This window comes from Crassostrea angulata, chromosome 5 (genome assembly GCF_025612915.1).
Source record: "Crassostrea angulata isolate pt1a10 chromosome 5, ASM2561291v2, whole genome shotgun sequence".
In the NCBI taxonomy this organism is placed as follows: domain Eukaryota; kingdom Metazoa; phylum Mollusca; class Bivalvia; order Ostreida; family Ostreidae; genus Magallana; species Magallana angulata.
In genome coordinates, this window is record NC_069115.1 from 41,838,856 (window position 1) to 41,857,825 (window position 18,970).

The following is an 18,970-nucleotide window of genomic DNA, read 5'->3' on the forward strand; positions in this document are numbered from 1 at the left end:
GTACCTATTCAGACTTTTCCTTATTTGCAAAACGTGACGTCATAACATGGCAGCCACCACAGCCTTATAATTTCGTAAAAGTAGCGGTAAGTATTTTGCGTTTTACGCAAAAATGACGGAACCTTTTTGCGTCGTGTCGAAGATTTATATTCTCCCCTGTTTTATTAACATAATTACAAACATTGAAGCGCAAATGCAGCGTGGATTGCATGTTCTAGGTACAGCAAATCTTGACATGATCTCTCACTCGGTAGACATGCCATCGGCATTCTTTTCAGTTCAATGAGTAAATGAGTAAATCATAAAAATACACTTATTTACTGTTTTACCAATACAAACGACTGTAGAAAAGAAAATTATGTCAAATTTGCTTTATTTTACAAAGATTTACATGAATATGTTGTTTTGGATATAGTCATGCACAGACATGTCTACTTTGCCTTTGCCTTTGGACAGAGGATGGATAATGTTTGAACGCCCGATTTTTTTGTTTTGCACTGAGTTAGTAAATTGTTTCATTTTATACTTCAATAAATCTGATTGTTTTTAAGGTACTTCCGAATAGATGTTAGCTTTTCTGATTTTGGTTTTCCAACTTTCAGTTTCACTTTAAAAACTTTTTTTCTTTTCCAGTAAATGTTGAAAAGAAAATTATTATATATCTTGTCTGAGGGATTTATTTAATAAATTGCTTTTGTTTATTGTGAAAATTTTGAGTCAAAGCTGGATAAGAACATTGTTAGAAACATGTGGACAGCCCAGCATATGATTTCAGATGGTGGGTCTAAACCATGTTAACTCACATGTTTTTGTATTCACATAAATAATGATTTATTCTCAATGTACCTTTGAGAAAGTCAATTTAGTCTTTAGTGTTTTGGAGATATATGAATAGAAAGGTCTTGTTTTGAAAACACAGTTATTCATAGATTTTTTCATGGTCATATAAACATTTCATTTTGGTGTATGCGATATTCATTATTGAGATTGTAAAGGACCCAGAATGAACTACTCAAGATGAAAAATACAGCAAGTTGTGTTACACATGTTTGTTTTAAAAATATTTGATTCAAAATTAACTAAAATTCTTATAACTTACTAGTTACTCCCCTTAAAATGTTATACTCTCAATATTAAGCTAATATATGCAAGACTGGCCAAGGTTTTCCAACATTAAAAAATTCATGCATTTGTCATTGAACTGTGTATGTGCATGTATATACATGTAGTTCTTTTGCGATCCATTCTATCTAGTATCTACAATGTACTTCAAATTATTTACAAAATTTACAGTTATTTTAGCTGGATGAAATGAAATTTAGCAGCTGAATCATGAATAGAAATATATATTTTCTAATGCTGGCAGAGTAACAAAAATCAACAAATGTCAAGTTTATTTTTTATCTTTCATAAAACAAAAAAAAATGTCTAATATAAATACAGTAACAAACAAAATAGCTGCCGAAGTCTCTTAATGCTGGGTGTTACTAGTAAAGATTTAGATGTCAGAATATTAATTACTTTCATCCTCATCTCCAGCTGATTCAAGCCCATTTATCACTGTCCACCTTAGGCTAGCACATGTTTTCCTTTCACACATAAGTAATAGGAATGAGGGGGTGTGGCCAGAATAGATATACAGTTACAAAATATGGTTTGATTTTCTCTAGCTCAAACAGCCCATGGTATTATTGGACAGGCTGTCATTGATATATGTGTTATAATTACATGAACCAGAATATGTTGTTACTATAGAACATATGTTTTAATTTGTAATTACCGGTATATACTTGAAGAAAGGTGGGTGTTTTATGGTCTCAACATGTAGCTTTAGGGTTTTTTTGTCAGTCCAATTGGATTGGCTTATATGAGCCATTTTACAAAATGTGTTTTTGTTGAGGCAAGCGTATCATTTCTCAATGGATAGAAAATGCGAGGAAATTTAATGGTTATTTAGACAGGTAATTTAGAATTGATACTGATTATAGAAATGTTTACTTCTGTATATAATTATATATACAGTAAAAAGATTAACTCTCCTGAAAAAATCAGGACATTACCTATATTATTATGATACTTACAATGAAAATAAAGGTAAGAGTATTTAACTGATGCACAAGTATCAATTTGTGGGGAATACGTTTCAATTCTCAGTGGTATGCAGAATTTCTGTGGTAGAAAGTGAAATATAAGAAATGTTAAGGACTGTGAGTGACATTCATGTAATCCTACATTATTTTCCTTGCAATATAAACAGTTTCAAATGAAAATCAGGAAAAATTGGTATGAAAAAGGAAGGGGAAGTAGAAAATGTGTAAAAACTAATTCATGGCACACGATATACTGGCCTTGGTTAATTATTGTATTGAAATCCTAAAGACTACTGATAACAAAACTGTACTTTTTCAGTTGTTATACCAGCTACTTAAAATATTATCAAGATATTTTTTTATACATGATATTAGCTGTTTAGCAAACTTCTCAGCAATGTGGCTGTAGAATTTAGATTCAAATTTTCTTTTATCATTTTGCATTTGATGTAGATTCATTGATTGTATATTATTTACTCTCATTGTCGTTAATATGGAAGAAAATAGATAGCATATGATAACTAAGGCAATGTCTTGTAGATAATTAAGTTAGGAAGGTGATTATTTTTACTCTAAACATGGAGTGGGCCATGCTTCATCTTCCATCACATATGTTCTGATGACTAAGAACATCCGCACCCATCAGTGTCTGAAATCTATTGTGAAAGGGGAAGAAATTCATGCAGCATCTTCATTGCATGTTTCCTGTCTTCGATTGAAGAAAAGTTCCATCTGCTAATTGTTAGCAAATGTAACAAGACTGAAGTTCATTCAAATAGAGTGCAGAGTTTGGGAACACATCAATTGTTTTCTGTGAATTGTGGCATTTAATAATTTGACATTTTTGTTCCCAAAGTGATTTGAAGCAGTTATTGTAAAGAATAAGGGAAATTATTGTTTCCATGCTCAGAAGTTATAGAGGATAATAGTTGATATTCGTTGTGTGTGACAGTCATTAGTGTTTACTTAGTGTGGAGGAACCTGTTTGTGATAGGATGACTGTAGTGATGAGCTTTATAGCATTCTGATAAACTGTTTCCATGGAGATGAACTGGTTCCCATGCCAACTTACTCAGTTCTGTCCAGTGTCAACCAAACTTTGGGCATCTTGTGAAAAAGAGAAAGTATGGCCACATTTCTATTTACGCAATTTTTAATGCCTTTCATTTTATAAAAATTGGATGAAGATTATACAACTTCTTTAAGGGAAGAATTTTAGATGTTGATTAGCAGTTATTGCTTTAAGAAAAATTCTGAATTTATGAATGACAATTGCATGGTTCGGTTACTAAATAATTATATAGATGACTTACAGTGAATGTTTAAACCTTAATCATGCTGTCAAATTAGCATTTAGCTGTTTGAATTCATCAGATTTAAATTTGTTCAAAGTGTAATGTATGCTGAGTTTTATATGGCATATATAAAAATTGTCAGTTCAATCTGTATAAAATGCACCTATTTGATTTGAGTGTGTGATGATGAATTATCTTTACAAAGAGATAAATCTCTTGCTGCATGCACTCCATCTCTCTGTAGCTGGTTTTGATTATTTTTTTGAGGGATTAACACATCGTTGGTGAACACAGCTTTTAGATGTTCCAGTGTCTCTGATGCAGTGATAGAAACACTTGTATTGAAATGCTGCTGCAGATCATGACTGCACATACACAGGAATCTGTTGTTACCTTGTACAGAGTACACCTGAGTCAAGTGTGCTTTATTACTCACAAACTCCCTCTGTCTGTCTCCCTGCTTATAGGATACGTCTGCGAGGGCTCTCCTTCCCATATCTCCAGGTGGAGTGTGTTACCTACTGTTTATAAGACAGCAGTGGGGGTTGGGGGGGGGGGTGCTCCATTGTAAAACAATTAGCTAGGTCTGCCCTGCATGCTGTTACAGTTGTGTTTATTGAATTACATACTTGAAATGCTCAGTTATAGAAAAGTGCATATGGTTACCAAAGCCAAATTTTTTCCAGTTGTCACTGACTTTGCTTCATCTTGGGGGGGGGGGGGGGTGTTGAAAAGTCAAAAGACTGTACAATTTGTAACTATAATAGAAGGGAAATTTTAGTAATAGTGTGGGGTTTTTTGTATTTCTGATTAGAAACCATTTTATTGAATTACATAAGTACATGTAACTTAAAGATATGGATATTTGTCAACTTTTTGTTGGTATTTTGATGTAGGTGGCTGAGTCCGAATTTAACTTTGAGTTGTGTATCAATATGTGGTGGTCGAACAGTGCTAGAAAAGCTATAAACACAGACCTTAAGATTTTCACAAAAAGTAGGGGAAAAAATTAAGTGGAAGAATTTTGTAAAACTTCATTTTGTTACCAATATGAAGGAAATAATTGTATAAACAAATAAGTAAAAATGATGAAAACAAAACCATTTTCTAACAGTTGTACCTGTTTAATCTACATACATGCACCTGAATGGCTTTGTCAACAATGTTAGCTATAACTAAACTATATATGTATTGAGAGGGCCATATTAAGGTTATAAATGGCATGCTGTATATAAATATGTCCATACATTTATTGCGAATCATTTTCAAACAATGGATTACTGTTTCTATATACCAGATATGTGTACTTTCTTTAGAACATTCCAACAAAATGCCATTCTTTCAGCTGAAGTATTCGTTATAACATATAGAAGATATGATTTTGTATAATCTTTCAAAATTATTAGCATTACATTTTTCAAATCTTAATTTTCAGGTTAATTTCATGATGTAAAGATTTTCAGATTACACTAATTAAAGTAGATCCAGTGTTCTGTGACGTCACACTTTTTTGTAAAACTTTGAATTCTTTAAAAATTGTGCAAGATAGTTTTATTTATTTTATGTGAATATAATCACATGGATGTAATTAGAGTTATTGGTAGGTTCAAGATATTTTCGCACTTAATTTTATACTAAATTTCCAAATTTTTATATATTTTATCTATGCAAAGGGGAAATAACTCTTTTTCTGACTTTTCTTTCAGTTGTATGTCTAAATGCTATAGTTTTTCTTATTCCAACGATTAATTTTAAAATATTTTTGTAATTTTAGTTTTCTGATAAAGTTGACATTAAAATTAAACAAGAAAAACAAATTTCTGCCTACAAGATTTTACTTTTAACAGAAAAAAATACAATTTTCTAATGCTAAAATATGCTTTAGTTTATGTTTATCTGGCATCTCAAAAAGTGTGATGACATGTATATTTTTTCTAACAATTGATGACATTTAAGTCTATTAAGTCGAAATCAGTTCGGTTTTTCAACTTTCCTCAGAGAATTTTACGAGTATGGAGCTACCTTAAATATTTAATAATACTTGTCCTGTACAAACTTTTGCTAAATTAAATCAGTCTTTAACACTCAGCCAAAGGACATCATGTAATCAAATGGTATTATTAAAAAAAATGATTCTTGTAATTATAGAGTAGAGGGAGGAAACAGCAGTAAATGGTTTGAGATCAGTCTCTTATTTTCTTGGAGTCTAGACGTATGCTTGTTATTTTGCAATTTTATTAGATCATTAATTCCCATATCCCACTCAGCTTCATAATCACACTCAATAGGATTATGGTGAATTGTTCACCCTGATCTCCAATGGCTTTCTACATACAGATGTGCAAACAGATGGGGGAAATAGTGATGCAAAGGTGTACAATTACAGTTACCCCTGCAATGCTGGACAGATGCAGTGCAGTACAGTTATACTTGGTTCTATAAGTCTCAGAGAGAGAGAGAGAGGGAGGGAATATAGTGAGATGCATGCTGAGATAAATACCTACACTGGTTCTGATCAGGGGCTATGGAATGGCAAGAGAGTTATGCAGCGTGACATTGGTGGCATCGGCAGCCTACATACATAGTTGACGCGACTGTCAGCTCCTCGGGCATCACTGCATTCTACAATAGAAAGTGGCGATGAAGGCGATAACTTGGCTGCAATATAGTACAGCATAGGTACTTGTACTTCCAGGGTAGAAGTCTTGTACAAATGTAAGCAGTTGATTTATATGTGTTAAGACTTTGGCTATAGATTTGTGGAAAAACAGAGAAACAGATTATTGTATTGTATGTACAGTGTTAAGTGGTTCTTGGAGTTTTCGTATCCCACTTCATTCTTCTTCCTCTGTGTGGCGGTCGTGGTTCGTTGACCATGGTGGTGGTTACCCCCTTCGTCTGATGGCTTCTCACGGTGGCTTCAAGTCCCTTTTTTGTTGCTTCTGTGGATCCAAGAGGCGGTTTCAGAAACTACAGGTGTGGGAATGTTATATTTTTTTTTACGTATGTGCGTGGCTGATCTGTTCACAACTGCCAAGACCTAAGGTTTTTTCCTCAATGATGGGTCAAACTAACCAAATAGCATGCCAGTTTGGAAAATGATAATTTTGCATATTACAATTTGTTGTGATTATGTGACGAAGCAAAATGGAGGAAATCTTTGTGTCAAAAAAATTTCAAGACTTCTGTACAGGATTATCATAAATCAGAGATATCAGTAGATTTTCAGTTAGAAATTGATTTTTCTGAATGATAAAAAGATGCAAATATTTTTCGGAACAATGTTTCCTGTATGTGAGTGATACTGTGTCTAAATAGAAGTAAATGACATTGTGTGTCTATCAAAAAAATATACTGCTATTTTTACCTTATAATTTTTTCTCCCCATTTTTTCATCCACCTTACCATTTGAAGTTCTTAATTTCCCCCTTTTTTATGACAGTAGTAGTCTAGACATGAATGATTTAATGATAAATGATATGTCATAGAATCATGAACTTAGTAGATATTGAGAAGTACCGGTATATTTCTCATAATGTGTATAGAATATGATACACCTGCAGTAGAAGACTTTGGTAACACGTGGTAGACACATTGTATCACGACCCTCTGTGTTTGAGATGTAAGATGGGTAGATAATGAGTTGTCAGTACCGTTATACTGCTTACTGCTTCAGCAGCAGAATAGGGGAAATACCACAACCCTCCTGTATGCATAACTTAAGCACTAAGACAATTATAAATGTACCATGTGCACATCTCTAGCTGACTTATGGGTTGAGTGTGGGCAAATAATGGCCGTGCTCATTTCTATCAAAGGAACTTGTTTACACAGGTTTGCAATCAAAAATATAATTTTGTTTATGTTGGGTTTTTTTTGGAGGAAGAAGTTGTTCCAATTAAAACTTCATCCATTGTGATCAATTTCAATAATTAGCAGGCTCTGTAATATTGATAATTAGGATTTATAAATAAGTTGCTTGGAAAAAAATAAACCTTCAGCTGGGTCTGCAATATCATTTATGATGATTTATTAGATGCTTTGAAAAATTGATTAAAATAAGTGTCTTTATTGTCTATTTGATCTATTTTTGCAGACCTTTGAAGCTGTTGAAGAAGTAGAGTCATCGAAAACTGTTCACACCGAACAGCCTAGGAGTACGCATACCGAAGCTGTCCCAGCCCCCGCTCAGGAAGAAAGCCCGACCCCTCCAGTCTCAGGAAAGGAGGACACAGTCCCACAAACAGAAGACAATTCGTCGTCCTCAGTAGAAAAGGAAGATTTTTCTGCTCCGATAGCAGCAGAGGAAGAGAGCCTCCTTTTGGATTTTGAAGGAGAGAGTGTTTCTGGGAATCCCAGTGTCACAAATACCCCTGTGTTACCTAGAGAACCTATCAAGGCAGAGAGTGCACCCATTTCAGAAAGTCAGCTATTCGCCAAGGACAGTTTGTTTGTTGACAAAAGAGAGGTAGATAATACAGTAATAACTTCAGAACCGAAGCCTGTTGTTCTTCCAGTGTTAAATACTGAAGGTCCAAGGGAACAGGAAGATAGCATTGTGAGAGAAAAGGCTCAGTTGGCTGAGAAATCTGTTCTTGAAGGCAAAGAGGAAGAAAAGTTACCTGTTGAGAAACCTCCTGCTGAAGAAAAACAGGAAGAAAAGGTAGCAGTTGAGATACAGAAACCAGAAGTAAAGGAGACTATTGTTGTCAAAGAGGAAGTTCCTGTTGCTTGTGAAGGACAACAACACTGCGCATCATCCCAAGACAAAGACCAGCTTCTAGAGGCTATTAACTTGACTCTGACAAATATTATGGAAAAAGCTGGTAAGAATACTGAATACCATACTGGTAGGTAAGGATTGAGCTGCATTTAAATGATTCTTTGATGACAATAATTTAAGACGAAATCTGAAATAAAAAATGAAATGCAGGTAATTTTAGCATGGGTTAGTTACAGGGCAAAAAAAAAGACAATTTTGATGAAGTGCCATGTAAAAAAAATCTTTCTCTAGTTTGAAAGGTTCCATTTTTTTCATGTGTTTAAACGATGAATTATTTTTATTACAGAAACACTGATTGTGGAACAAGTATCAGTAGATATGGCCACGAAGTCGGAGCATTCAGCTCCAAACAAAGAGATGATCTCATCACTGGTAGAGAAGATCCAGACTCCAGCTGAGAAGGACTCCACTCCAGACTCAGATGGTTCCATGCAGGGGAGTTCTGGATCAGAGGCATTGGAGGAAGCACTGAAGGATGCTGGGATTGTTAATGGAAACAACCACGAAGAGAAGGGCAGTGACAAACCAGAGAAAGGGGAGAAAAAAGAGGAGAAGACTGGGAAAAGTAAAAAGAAAGAAGATAAAACTATTGGTGGGTATTCGTTGATGTATTAAATTACATGTATTTAAAATAGGTCACAACATATGAGAGAGAGAGAGAGAAAGAGAGAGAGAGAGAGAGAGAGAGAGAGAGAGAGAGAGAGAGAGAGAGAGAGAGAGAGAGAAATGCAGTGCCTGTTTGAATGATTGAGGTAAATTTTATATTCGGACCATGTACTCATATTAGCATGTATAAGTGCATTCTATAATAATATCTGTTTCAAATGAATTATCTCTTTTTTGTAGATCACATATTAAGGGCCTTAAGCAGTTTACAAACAACAGAGGAAAAGCTGGCTGCCCTGTGTAAAAAGTATGCAGACTTACACGAAGAACACAGAGTTTTACAGAGTACACACAAGCAACATCAGAGAAAACTAACCATGGTAAGATCTCTCTCTCTCTCTCTCTCTCTCTCTCTCTCTCTCTCTCTCTCTCTCTCTCTCTCTCTCTCTCTCAGAACACCTAACACAACAAAAAAATTGCCTATTTGCAATTAAACTCTTTATTTTGAATCAATAGATACAACTTCTGATCATAGATTCCATTATATCAAGTACCTCACCAAGGTAGACTCAATGATCTCTTGGAATCAGAAAACACATCCTTATCATCATCACTGTTATACATATTTCAAAGCCTCTTATTTTCACAGCATGCCATGATAAAATTTTATCTTGACACCCGCCTTCACATACTAAATTTTTTTTTTCTCCTATCACTGTGAAATCGTTAGGTAACAAGGGAGAAAGACCAGTTACAGACTGAGCACACGAAGGCGGTGATGGCAAAGAGCAAACTGGAGGGGCTGTGTCGGGAGCTACAGAAACACAACCAGGTCATCAGGGTACGTAACTCTACATCACTTTTAAATGAGCTGTGACAAATGTGTAAGGGCAGGCAGGTAAATTGTTGATATTCTGAAGAAATTATTATTAAGGGTCTATAAATGAATACAGTAAAACATGGTTATATCGAACATGTTTATAATAAATTGACACTGACGGCAAAGTGATTTTCATTCCCCAAGACTTTATTGTATGTTTTAAACTTGAAAATCGCCCATCCCTGGCATTTCATTATAAGCCTGTTTATGATTAGATTTGATTAAAAAAATTAAGAGGGTCTGAGTTTCACAACTTCAAGACTTATGATTTAAATGACTGGAGTTTGGTTTATGAACCATTGATATTTTGAATATTTACTTATAATGGAATAATTTAGTTTGCAACGCAATCATTTGCTTCACTTACATGTGTGAAGTATGACTTTTTTGTTGGACATATATTATTAAAAGCAATACCAGTCTGAGGGGTTTTTCCAACTTATACATGTATTTGAATATGAATTTTGGTGATAACACCCATTATTTTTATTTTTTAAACAGCAAGAAAGTTTACAAAGAGCCAGAGAGGAAGATGAAAAAAGAAAAGAAATTTCGAACAAATTTCAGGTTTGTATTAAATGAAAAAAAATTGGATATCTGGTTAATATTTATAATATTCAAAGTTTATTTTGAATCAATCTATAACTGATATAAAACAAATTTCAAACAAAATAAAACTGAAATAAAAAGAAAATAAAAATGAAAAAAAAAGAAAACTGAAATAGACAGGCCTACGTCACAATGCTGTTTATCACAAATACCCAAAGTCCAAGCACTCTACATCAAACAAGTTTATGCTACATGTTAAGATAGGAAGGAATAAATGACTCCACTGTAATCCGAATTTTTTATATGTGTTTAAGTTGTAGCTGTGTAAAATGTGTAACTAATATATTCTTGTTGATCAATCTTTAATTTCAAAAGTAATTCATAGATGAAGGTCATTCCTCAAGGTATTTAATCGTATTAAATGGTAGGAATTTAATGCAGCCACACTTTGGGTCTTGGAGTTTAACAAACTGGGAAGCACACCTTGATTTCCTAATTCTTCTCTCTGTATAGTCCACCATCACAGAGATTCAGCAGCAGATGACAGATCACCATGACAGGAATCTCAAGCTTCGCGAAGAAAACCAGGAGTTGGCGGGAAAACTCAAAAAGTTCATTGAACAGTATGAAGTCCGCGAAAAGGTGTGTATTTATATATATATATATATGTAGTGACTTTGAAAATGTCTATAGGACAGTACAAAGTCAGCTAGGAGATGTGTTTACATTGAAAGTAGAAATGAATGTAAAAAAAAAAAAGCATTATGAAGTTCATTAGAGGGCACATTTACATTTACATTGAAAAAGTTCTTATAACAGTGCAAAATCTGTGAGAATATTTACAAGTATATACATTACCAGGTAAAAATTTCTTTAAAAAAGTGCATGGTGCATGAGAAGTAGTGTATGCATTGTCATAATGAAAAAAGTTCAAGTTAATTAAAAGGTTTTACTTGTACATATTTATACTGAAAATTGAAAGAATTTTCAAAATTTAAACCAAGTCTGTGATATATTGTGTCAAATGGTTGTTTGAACCATATGGAACATATGCTTATTCTAGGTTTACTCTGAAATATTCATTATAAAATATGAATAATTTGCAAAATGTATAATTCAAGCTTAAAAGAAAAATAACAGACAATGTTCACTGTACGATTTATTATAGACAGCCTTCAATAATCTTTGCTAAAAATAGCCTATTGTTAATATCAGATGTGTTTAATGAACAAAGACTGCCAGCTAAGAGAGATAACTTTCATACTGATCAATGACAGTTTTTGGATATTTAGTATTATAGATGATAAGCGATTTATGACAAGTCCCTCCATATACCCCCCCCCCCCCAAAAAAAAAAAAAAACAAAAACAAAAACCAACAACAACAAAAACAAAATAATTAAATGATTTTTTTTTCCTATTTCTATTAATACATTAATAATGATATCTTTAAGAAAAATATCTAATAGGCAGAATTTGAACAAGTGAACAGAGAGATAAAGTACCTGAAATCATGTTGCATATTCTCTATTATTATGGCAAAAAGATTGATTGCCATAGCCTGTTTCCACAACAACATGTATATCCTCAAGAAAAAAACCTTTTTTTTCGATTTTGAAACCTTCAGTCTGCTTTCTGTACCAAAATTGCTGGAATTTGATATGTTATTAGAAGTGCATTTCATTGAAACTCCAGAGGCCCAAGCACCATGTGTAATCAAGTACAGTGCACCAGAGAGGTTTACTGTTTTGTTTTGACATTTTGCTGATTAACTAACATAGCTGAAATGCTTGGATGAATATATTGATCGCCTAAAGAATGATGAAGGATTTCTCAAGACTTTTTTAAAGAGAACTTGGTATGTAAAAGCTGCACTTGAGTGATGTCTTGAAATAAACTGACTGAACTACTTAAACCTATTTATAGATTTATGAGATACAATAAAGATAACCGTATTTATCCTAAAATAGTGCCCAATTTCAGAGTGAATCATAAATAGCTCAAAAAGGAAAAGTATTACCAGTTTCAGTATTTTTAGATTATTTTGCAGTTTTCTTAATCAAAAAATTGTAGATAAATTTCAAACAGAATTTTCTGCTAATTTTTTTAAAAAGTTAATCAGAAGATTTTTATTATATTTTTTAGTGATTGTTCTTGATACATGCACTAATAAATCAAGACAAAACCTTTTGTAATTCACTGAGCAATGGGTGTTTATTACGATAGGTATGGTATACCTTAGGTGATACTTATCTCAATTAAAAAAAGTATACAACAAAATAATTGAGAACAGCTGTTGTCTGTTATCTAATGAGGGAGAAAGGAGGAAGCAGGTATAAATAACCCACAATAAAGGAGGGAAAGTTAGCGAGGCATTTCAAAGCAAATAAATAAACCACCAAAAGCACCGCTTAAGCCAAGAAAGAAATTCAGTGGGGTACTTCTGAATGTCCAGTTTGTAATTTTATTTTGGTGATGTTTCCTTGATAGATGGAAAGTTTAATGGATCTCTATTTATTATGTCATTAAAACGAAGTGTAAGTATTAAAATAATTTGATTTTTGTGCATGATAATTTCTCAAATCTTACATGTATCTATTGAGATTGTAATTCAATTTTCAAATGTGGAAATGTATAAAGGTTTCTTGGTGTTAGATACGTGATATGGCAATTCAATATCTTTCAATTATTTAACAATATGCTTCTACAATGAATTATTAGTTGCCCTAGCAAAAAAGTTTAACTTTTGTTATTTGATCACTTATTTCTGCAACATAATATGGAATTCCTATTTGAATTCCTTTCTAAAAACGTCTTTCTTTGAGTTGTTCCTTGACAATGAATATTTTTTTTTACTTCAAGCACTTCTATTGTTATTTGAATTCGTGGAATTTACTTGCAGCAAGTAGAGAAGGTGATGCAGCACAGAGAGTTGGAGCAGAAGTTAGCGGACGCCAAGCTGGAGCAGGCCAATGCCTACCTTGCCGAGGAGCAGGAGAGAAGCAGGAAGGAGCATGCTGTGGTAAGAAGCATTACCAGCATAATTGTAACTTTACAGTACTGTAATTGTGAGAGAGAAGCATAGTCAGAAAGGAAGAATAATCAGCAGAGTTGTTATGATACAGAGAAAGTAAGGGGGCGCAATAATTGATAAAAAAATATGATAATATCATATATGTAGTTGCTACATGTTCTATAAATGAAAGGAGCAAGACTCATTTTGAAAAATGATAAGAAGCATAATCAGTATAAAGGAGTATTAACTGATAAGAACTCTATTCTGAATCAGCATAAATGTTTCTATATAGAACCATTATAACAGGAGCTTGGACTTTGGGTAGTTGTGTCAAACAGCAATGTGACGTAGGCCTGTCTATTTCATTGCTGCCCACTCAGTGAAAGCTCATTGAAATCAACACGATTTGTCTGGCTTCTGAGCTAAGACTATGCAATCGGTGCATATTTCACTTGAATCCAGCGTCAATTTTAACATGTTTTGATGCAAGAAGTGATAGCTACGTCCTACGGAAAGTCCAAGGCCTTGTAATAATGGTTCTATATGTAGTAATAGGGAAAAAGCATTTATTTAATTGATAGAAAGCACAGCAGCATAGCTGTTGTAAAGACAATGATATTGAGATAGAAGGTAAAGTGATGAGGTGTTTTTACTGTAAAATCAGAGTTACGTAATGATGTGTTATAGTGAGAAAGACACAGGGCTAGTCCTTGTAATAAAAAGCATTGCTATTGGGATTATGCAAACTGGTTGTTAAAAAGGAACATGTTATAAGGCATGTAAGAAGAAGTCCCAGTCTGTTTTCAATGACTAAACAAACACAGAAAGTAGTCTGCAGTGTATAGTAGCATTATAGTCCTCTTGTGAGTGGAAAATGCTTTTATTCCCCCTGCAACTCAATTAAGGTTACCATTAAGGTCATGTGAAATTGGCCTTCCATGTAAGTTTTAAACACAGGCCAATTTTTACAATACACTAGTCAGTTGTTTGAATATGCAGATGATGGATGATGCATTTGAGAAATACATGTAAATTCATATCCAGATGAAATTCCAGTAATTTAATTATGTTGTAGAAGGTTTGTATTTGTACTTGTTTTGTGTCGCTGAATTTTATGGAGAAATTCTATTATTTTTATAGGCTGCAGAAAGTTCCAAACGTGCGGCTTTGTTAGAGACACAGGTAGGTGTCTTATACAACAGTTACATTTATTTCAAACGGACCAATAGTTAATAGACTAGTTGATGATCATTCAATGTTGATTAAAATTGATTATTAAACTGGTAATTCTGTGACCCAATAAACATAAAATAAAAAGCTACATAAGTACATGTGCTTTTAAAGCATATTTTGATATACATGAAATATTAATTAATAAACTTTTGTTAACATCTGAATGGTCACAGGAACATGTATATGTTATTTTGAGACATTGCGAGATTCCCATTTGACGGATTTAACTTTTTATTTACAGTTAGCCATGTATAAGGATAGATATGAGGAATTTCAGTCTACTATTAATAGAAGTAATGACATGTTCCAGAAGTTCAAAACCGAAATGGAAAAGGTATGTCTCATTCTGTGTATAGAATAAAGAAAGGAACAGGGTACAGTAAAACACGGTTATAGCGAACACGCTTATAATGAATTGACGCTTACAGCGAAGTGAATTTCATTCCCCAAGACTCCATTTCAAGTTGTAAACTTGACGGATATAACGAATTACGCTTATAACGAAGTTAAATTGCCCGTCCCTGGGACTTCGTTATAAGCGTGTTTTACTGTAATTTGAAGAATGTGAGGAATATGTACTCAGTATTTTTAGCGTTATTTGAAATTACCAGTTGATATCATTGTCACTGCAAAAAAAAAAAAAATTGCAGAAAAACAATTTACTCTGCTGTACTCTAAAACTGTTGCAAAATTCTTCTGATATATATGATAATGTATTAATAAAAATGGTATATAGAATTTTATAATGATGTGGAATTTCAGATGACAAAGAGAATCAAGAAGCTTGAGAAAGATGGTGCAGCTTGGAAGAGCAAGTGGGAAAATGCTAACAAAGCACTGCTAGAGATGGCAGAGGAGGTTTGTAATTAATTGCATCATACCAGACATTTAATTCATCATATCAGTTATGTGCATCTAATCATATACAATAGTATATCAATAATAGTCCTTATCAAATCTTTCAAGTATTATGAGAAACATGATTTATGGTAAACATGTTTGAATGTAATAGTGTTTATATATGAAAGATACAATGAAAGATACAATCTGTATTTCATCAGTAATGTATGTTATCAAACACTAATGATATCTTTACAAACACATCTCCTTACATCCTTATATGCACCTGATAGACACACTGAAAGGGGCATGGTCACGATTTTGGTTGAAAATTATTTTTCCAATTTTTATATTTAAAATGTTCCAGTAAGGCATTTTTAATAGGCGACCAAAATTTGAGTGTATTCGTTGCGTAATAAGCAAGTTACAGAGCTTGAAATTCTTTGATATGTAAACAAAGGGTTAGTTTACATTTTGAATGTTGAAGTGAAAATTCCAGTTTTAGACCTACAATGAATGAAACTGTTTATCTATGCTTCAAATTAGTAAAAAGATAGACAAATCAGCTTAAAAAAGATTTTTTACTGGTATATTGAACCTATGTAAACAAAAACAGGGCATGAGCCTTGTTTACATGACAAAGATTTGTGAGCTTTGTATCTTGCTTATAACTCCATGAATTACTCTCAAATTTCATTTGATCATTAGAAATGCATTTCTAAAGCATTGTAAATAATAAAAACAGAAAAATAGAATTTGACCAAAATCGTGACCATGCCCCTTTATTAAAGCATTGCTTTACCAATATCGTTGTTTGATTATGTGTATTCAGTAATTAATGATTAAGTACATGTACAGAGAACCACTCTGGCAAAAGTTTTGCATTTCCTTACCTTGAAACCAAAATTGCGTCCTCTTCTACATACATGTGTCTCATTTATATTTGCTTGAAAATTGAGACCTGGGTAGTAAATTTTGAGGATGCTGAGATGATTTGATTTCCTTTTGTGTGTTTGTAGAAAACCCATTACGACAGGGAGAAGCCGCAGCTGTTGAGTAAGATCCAGAAGCTGGAGTCCCTGTGTCGGGCCATGCAGGCCGAGAGACTGGGCAGGAAGGCGGCGGAGGCCAGCAAAATAGGTCAGTGAGATTGGGGGTCAGGGAGGTCAGCAAAATAGGTCAGTGAAATTGGGGGTCAGGGAGGCCAGCAAAATCGGTCGGTGAAATTGGGGGTCAGGGAGGCCAGCAAAATAGGTCAGTGAAATTGGGGGTCAGGGAGGCCAGCAAAATCAGTCAGTGAAATCGGGGGTTAGGGAGGCCAGCAAAATCGGTCAGTGAAATTGGGGGTCAAGGAGGCCAGTAAAATAGGTCAGTAAAGAGCAGGGTCACGGCTTCATATCTTATCCTGCAACTTGTCTGATTGGAAGAGTTTAAGATCTATAGACATGTACTTGAAGTATGTTTTGTATTTGACAAAATAAGGCATGATAACCACAAATTTCAATTACGGTACCAGTACTGTGGAATCATTAGAATTCTCGGGGGTTCAATTATAATATATTATGAAGCATATTCTTTATCATACATACACGTAAATCCACAAAATTATTCCAACAAACCATTAATTTAAAAAAAGTGACAAAACATGGAAAATTGCCCTCAAAATTAATTCTACAGCACTGTTGGTTAAAAATTGTAGGGGAAAAAACTGCAAAGCAATATGAATCTTGATTTATACATGTGAAAAATATGTCAAGTGTGAATGGTTATTGTTTGTTATCGTAGATATATCAAAGATAGACGAGGACTTGCCCCAGGTCCTGGACACTCCCAACACTACTTCAAAATCTTCCCCCATCAAGTCAAAACCGGAGGCAGACGACTCCTCTCCCCCAGGATCAGGGTCTGATGGGAAATCGCAGCCATCGGAGCCTAACAGCGACACACAGACAGATAGCAGCAGTGCGGCGGCGGCAGGTTCAACAGAACAGAAATCAGAGGAAACTCCGGCAGAGTCGAAACCAGAGCCACACCCTGAAGCCCTGACCGCAGAAACGTAGCATAAAAACCCAAGACTTTTGTTGTTCATCGCATTTGTTTTCTTTCTTTCGTAAACCAAGATGTAAATTTTTTTACGTCAAGGGCTGCTTTAATTAAAAAGGTTTAGTATGTACTATGATCAATTTTTTTTTATTTGAGTTTATTTTATTTTTGTCAGAGCAATATTTAAACCTGTATTATTACAAGTTTGATCAAAATAAATGGGAAAAGTTTGCTGTATTAAATCTTGTGTGATTATTTTATGAGGGTGTTGAAGTCTAGAAGGAAAGAGAACTCTGGAGGAAAGGAATTATTTTTACAGGATAATTGTTAGAGTTACCTCTCTTTGAACAATACTCCATCAAGACAAGCATATCTACGCAAAATTTCTAAAAAAAAAAAAAAAGAAAAAAAAAAAGATTTCACATTCTTAATTGGGTAGGTGTGTATCTTAATGATGAAATAGTTTGAGTCCCATAAAACATTAGGGGTAATGTAGACTGGCAATGCCTGTCTGATATGCGCGATCACGTCCCTGACTTAATTGACAAAAACTTTAATTTCATTACTGTACAGAATGTTTACATGGTATTTGCTAAAAGGTCCCTTTATTCTTCAGAATCGGTTGGAAACGTAATTTGTTCGAAGTCCGACAATACATTTACTAACAATAGGCCTGAAGAATTGCTATAACTTAATTAAGCAAATCTACCGTATATTCAATTAACCGCATACTTTGTAAATGCTTGTGATCTAAATACCTTACATTTTTAGAAGTTGTCTCAAAACAGGTAGGATAGACACAGTTTTATATTGGAAGTCAACAAAATGCTAGTCATACAATAAGTGTTACATGCAATTTAAGTTACATAATAGGCACTTCAGTACATATATGGGCGGACAGCTTTCAGGCTGTCCAAATAGTGTCATTATTTTTTCAATTAAATCAGCGCGATTTTTATCGTTATCGTTGGTACAAAAAAAAAGGGAGCGAAATCGCTGAAAGATGATACATATTGCTCCCTGGCTTAATGTTTATAATATTTACAGACCAAGGTGAAATTGGTAATATCCATAAAAAGAAGTTGTCTTATGATCAACATAACAGCCCGTTTCAAAATTTAAATAGTAACAAAAAAGTGTGTGTAGAACAAAATGGCGAAGATAACAGGGGTATACAGATATAAATGTAAATTGCGATGCGTAATTCTGTCTGTAAGCTTACAGGTAATTATTAATGAAAATAAGGTTTATAATTAATGTATGAATTCATATGTATATAGTGTAACTAGCGTCAATTTGTACAGTGTTAGTTTAACATGTTTTAATATAATGCGTAAATGCACTTTGAAGTGTGTAAATTGACCTGCAAAATTAAATTGATATATGTAATGGTATTTTTACATACAAATGAATGGGAAAATGTATTTACAATAGTAAATATAGACTAACTTTGTCTTAAAATTACAGCTTTTATATATTTCTCGCTTCAAGCAAATTATTGGTGAACGTCTTGGGCGCAAATGGAGAAGTTAATATAATAATATTTATGTACATTGAATGTAATCGTCTTTATGTACATTTAAATTCATCAACAAACTAGCATTATTTTACCCCCGTCCTTGAGTGTTATTTTTAA

General features: G+C 33.6%; 1 protein-coding gene across 3 annotated transcripts; it reads left to right on the top strand.

Annotated features, from left to right (window-relative positions):
• Position 1: 1 nt before the first annotated feature.
• Positions 2 to 17,470, top strand: LOC128183518 (alpha-taxilin-like). Of its 3 annotated transcripts, none has more exons than XM_052852549.1 (13): positions 2 to 86; positions 7,482 to 8,211; positions 8,455 to 8,760; positions 9,015 to 9,154; positions 9,505 to 9,615; positions 10,156 to 10,221; positions 10,717 to 10,845; positions 13,105 to 13,224; positions 14,359 to 14,400; positions 14,693 to 14,785; positions 15,214 to 15,309; positions 16,311 to 16,431; positions 17,077 to 17,470. In XM_052852549.1, the coding sequence occupies exons 2-13, from the start codon at positions 8,199 to 8,201 to the stop codon at positions 17,349 to 17,351; spliced, it is 1,512 nt and encodes a 503-aa protein (XP_052708509.1). In that variant the 5' UTR covers positions 2 to 86; positions 7,482 to 8,198; the 3' UTR covers positions 17,352 to 17,470. The 3 variants fall into 3 exon arrangements, with proteins under 3 accessions (XP_052708509.1, XP_052708507.1, XP_052708508.1); XM_052852547.1 differs by lacking the exon at positions 2 to 86 and adding an exon at positions 3,055 to 3,214; XM_052852548.1 differs by lacking the exon at positions 2 to 86 and adding an exon at positions 6,167 to 6,361.
• The last annotated feature ends 1,500 nt before the right edge of the window (positions 17,471 to 18,970 follow it).

What these genes read in the sequence shown, in the direction of transcription:
- LOC128183518 (XM_052852547.1), top strand. Translation starts at nt 3,131, where the DNA reads ATGGAGATGAACTGGTTCCCATGCCAACTTACTCAGTTCTGTCCAGTG. An exon ending in AACACAACCAGGTCATCAGG is followed by an intron (nt 9,616 to 10,155) that starts GTACGTAACTCT and finishes TTTTTTAAACAG; the next exon opens with CAAGAAAGTTTACAAAGAGC. An exon ending in TGCTAGAGATGGCAGAGGAG is followed by an intron (nt 15,310 to 16,310) that starts GTTTGTAATTAA and finishes GTGTGTTTGTAG; the next exon opens with AAAACCCATTACGACAGGGA.